We start from the raw sequence: 5,430 nt of genomic DNA, 5'->3' as shown, positions 1-5,430 counted from the left end.
ATGTTATTATGAATGTTACTATATTAAATAGATACTTACATCATGTATATATTACATGTTATTATGAATGTTACTACATGACATATATACTTACATCATGTATATATGACATGTTATTATGAATGTTACTACATGACATATATACTTACATCATGTATATATGACATGTTATTATGAATGTTACTACATGACATATATACTTACATCATGTATATATTACATGTTATTATGAATGTTACTACATGACATATATACTTACATCATGTATATATTACATGTTATTATGAATGTTACTATATTAAATATATACTTACATCATGTATATATTACATGTTATTATGAATGTTACTATATTAAATATATACTTACATCATGTATATATTACATGTTATTATGAATGTTACTACATGACATGTATACTTAGATCATGTATATATTACATGTTATTATGAATGTTACTACATGACATATATACTTACATCATGTATATATGACATGTTATTATGAATGTTACTACATGACATATATACTTACGTCATGTATATATGACATGTTATTATGAATGTTACTACATGACATATATACTTACATCATGTATATATTACATGTTATTATGAATGTTACTACATGACATATATACTTACATCATGTATATATTACATGTTATTATGAATGTTACTACATGACATATATACTTACATCATGTATATATTACATGTTATTATGAATGTTACTACATGACATATATACTTACATCATGTATATATTACATGTTATTATGAATGTTACTACATGACATATATACTTACATCATGTATATATTACATGTTATTATGAATGTTACTACATGACATATATACTTACATCATGTATATATTACATGTTATTATGAATGTTACTACATGACATATACTTACATCATGTATATATTACATGTTATTATGAATGTTACTACATGACATATATACTTACATCATGTATATATTACATGTTATTATGAATGTTACTACATGACATATATACTTACATCATGTATATATTACATGTTATTATGAATGTCACTAAATGACATGTATACTTACATCATGTATATATTACATGTTATTATGAATGTTACTACATGACATATATACTTACATCATGTATATATTACATGTTATTATGAATGTTACTACATGACATATATACTTACATCATGTATATATTACATGTTATTATGAATGTTACTACATGACATATATACTTACATCATGTATATATTACATGTTATTATGAATGTTACTACATGACATATATACTTACATCATGTATATATTACATGTTATTATGAATGTTACTACATGACATATATACTTACATCATGTATATATTACATGTTATTATGAATGTTACTATATTAAATATATACTTACATCATGTATATATTACATGTTATTATGAATGTTACTATATTAAATATATACTTACATCATGTATATATTACATGTTATTATGAATGTTACTATATTAAATAGATACTTACATCATGTATATATTACATGTTATTATGAATGTTACTATATTAAATAGATACTTACATCATGTATATATTACATGTTATTATGAATGTTACTACATGACATGTATACTTACATCATGTATATATTACATGTTATTATGAATGTTACTACATGACATATATACTTACATCATGTATATATTACATGTTATTATGAATGTTACTACATGACATATATACTTACATCATGTATATATTACATGTTATTATGAATGTTACTACATGACATATATACTTACATCATGTATATATGACATGTTATTATGAATGTTACTACATGACATATATACTTACATCATGTATATATGACATGTTATTATGAATGTTACTACATGACATATATACTTACATCATGTATATATTACATGTTATTATGAATGTTACTACATGACATATATACTTACATCATGTATATATTACATGTTATTATGAATGTTACTACATGACATATATACTTACATCATGTATATATTACATGTTATTATGAATGTTACTACATGACATATATACTTACATCATGTATATATTACATGTTATTATGAATGTTACTACATGACATATACTTACATCATGTATATATTACATGTTATTATGAATGTTACTACATGACATATATACTTACATCATGTATATATTACATGTTATTATGAATGTTACTACATGACATATATACTTACATCATGTATATATTACATGTTATTATGAATGTCACTAAATGACATGTATACTTACATCATGTATATATTACATGTTATTATGAATGTTACTACATGACATATATACTTACATCATATATATATTACATGTTATTATGAATGTTACTACATGACATATATACTTACATCATGTATATATTACATGTTATTATGAATGTCACTAAATGACATGTATACTTACATCATGTATATATTACATGTTATTATGAATGTTACTACATGACATATATACTTACATCATGTATATATTACATGTTATTATGAATGTTACTATATTAAATAGATACTTACATCATGTATATATTACATGTTATTATGAATGTTACTATATTAAATAGATACTTACATCATGTATATATTACATGTTATTATGAATGTTACTACATGACATGTATACTTACATCATGTATATATTACATGTTATTATGAATGTCACTAAATGACATGTATACTTACATCATGTATATATTACATGTTATTATGAATGTTACTACATGACATATATACTTACATCATATATATATTACATGTTATTATGAATGTTACTACATGACATATATACTTACATCATGTATATATTACATGTTATTATGAATGTCACTAAATGACATGTATACTTACATCATGTATATATTACATGTTATTATGAATGTTAGTACATGACATATATACTTACATCATGTATATATTACATGTTATTATGAATGTTACTACATGACATATATACTTACATCATGTATATATGACATGTTATTATGAATGTTACTACATGACATATATACTTACATCATGTATATATTACATGTTATTATGAATGTTACTACATGACATATATACTTACATCATGTATATATGACATGTTATTATGAATGTTACTACATGACATATATACTTACATCATGTATATATTACATGTTATTATGAATGTTACTACATGACATATATACTTACATCATGTATATATTACATGTTATTATGAATGTTACTATATTAAATATATACTTACATCATGCATGATTTGATGTCAAAAAATTCAGTTCACAAAATTTAAAGGCAAAAAATTCAGTGAAATAATTTCCGTGTGAAAAACAATGTTTGGTATCAAAGACTCAAAAGAAGGTCAGTATTGTGTAAATAACAAATAATGCTTCTGTGACACATATTGAAACGTCTGGGAAAAAAAACACCTCACAAATGTTTTTGCCATATTTGAGAGGTTTTTCAAATAATGGGTGTTTCCATTACTAGTTGTTATTGTGCATTTCTAGAGACACAACTTATTTGATTGAGTCCTGGCGCTCCTTTAACCAGCCCACAACAACTACATCGCTGCAGTCGCCAAAACAAACAAAACGCGACGCGGAAGAGGCCAAGAAAGAAGGACAAAAACTGGATCCCCCATCCAAAAAGGATGTGCAATTGTCAGCATTTTTCCGTGTCAGACATGAAAAGATAGTTGTGGAGAAGGATTGAGGCCACAAGGACTGAGCAAGGATGGAGAGCTGCTGAGGTGAAGTAGCAAACATGCTAATGCTTGTGTGTGTTGGCAGAGGGACTTCAAGGAGCACGCCCAGCAGCAGAAGTCCACCCAGAACCGACTGAGGGATCAGCGGCAGCAGGTGGCCCGCGCCAGGAAGTACCACCAGGACTACCACGTCCAACACCGCGCTCGTCTCATGAAAGCTCGCACCAAAGAAGAGAAGGTGGGAGCTCCACACACTCCTCCTCCATCTTGCTTCTTACACCTTCCTTCCTCCTCAGATGTTTCGACAGCTCTTTGAAGAAGGTTTGGAGATGCAGAAGAGTCGCCTGCGGGAGCAGAGGGACTATGCCACGGAGCAGAGGCAGCAGCACCACAGGCAACACCAGGACCACATCCAGTCCATGGAGAACTACTACAGAGACCAAGTAGGACACTACACACACCTGTTTAACAACACTGCCATCACTCCAGCAGCACCGAGAGCGGACTCGGCCAAACTACCTCGAGGTGAAATTGCAATGTTCAATGCCAGTAAAAAAAAACGCTCCAATGTAAGCAAAGTAGAATCCACTTTTCCAAAAATTGCTAGCTCAATGCTAATATACATTAGCTTTGCTACTGACATGCTATTGATCAGCATTAGCAATTTTACACGGCAATTTCAACACCAGATTGACTGTAAAGTACATTTTAGTTGACCAAACAGCAGGTGCATCATTATTGGCAGCACAGCATTCTTCTTTAATAACAACTTCTACTACATTAAACTGCTTTTGTTTCAGATCATTCTAGACAAACATTTAATCAAGTCTAATACAAATAAGGCAACAAGATGTTTTATAAAGCAGATATACACCATATTGACACAAGTAGGTTTTATAAAGCAGATATACACCATATTGACACAAGTATGTTTTATAAAGCAGATATACACCATATTGACACAAGTATGTTTTATAAAGTAGATATACACCATATTGACACAAGTATGTTTTATAAAGCAGATATACACCATATTGACTAAAGTATGTTTTATAAAGCAGATATACACCATATTGACACAAGTATGTTTTATAAAGCAGATATACACGATATTGACTAAAGTATGTTTTATAAAGCAGATATACACGATATTGACACAAGTATGTTTTATAAAGCAGATATACACGATATTGACTAAAGTATGTTTTATAAAGCAGATATACACCATATTGACACAAGTATGTTTTATAAAGCAGATATACACGATATTGACTAAAGTATGTTTTATAAAGCAGATATACACCATATTGACACAAGTATGTTTTATAAAGCAGATATACACGATATTGACTAAAGTATGTTTTATAAAGCAGATATACACGATATTGACACAAGTATGTTTTATAAAGCAGATATACACGATATTGACTAAAGTATGTTTTATAAAGCAGATATACACCATATTGACTAAAGTATGTTTTATAAAGCAGACATATTGACTAAAGTATGTTTTATAAAGCAGATATACACGATATTGACTAAAGTATGTTTTATAAAGCAGATATACACCATATTGACACAAGTATGTTTTATAAAGCAGATATACACGATATTGACTAAAGTATGTTTTATAAAGCAGATATACACCATATTGACTAAAGTATGTTTTATAAAGCAGATATACACGATAT

At 27.7% G+C, this 5,430-nt stretch overlaps 1 protein-coding gene across 1 annotated transcript; it reads left to right on the top strand.

Annotated features, from left to right (window-relative positions):
• Positions 1 to 3,824: 3,824 nt before the first annotated feature.
• LOC133645478 (centrosomal protein of 95 kDa-like) lies at positions 3,825 to 4,660 on the top strand (the record flags this gene model as incomplete). Its single annotated transcript, XM_062040318.1, has 2 exons — positions 3,825 to 3,977; positions 4,036 to 4,660. Coding segments are annotated over 2 exons (573 nt in total), but the record flags the coding sequence as incomplete, so codon positions are not given.
• Between the last annotated feature and the right edge of the window lie 770 nt (positions 4,661 to 5,430).

The sequence above is a fragment of the Entelurus aequoreus genome, unplaced genomic scaffold (genome assembly GCF_033978785.1).
Source record: "Entelurus aequoreus isolate RoL-2023_Sb unplaced genomic scaffold, RoL_Eaeq_v1.1 HiC_scaffold_158, whole genome shotgun sequence".
NCBI lineage: Eukaryota > Metazoa > Chordata > Actinopteri > Syngnathiformes > Syngnathidae > Entelurus > Entelurus aequoreus.
Note: the sequence above shows the minus strand (reverse complement) of the source record. Positions and strands in the feature narration are given on the sequence as shown.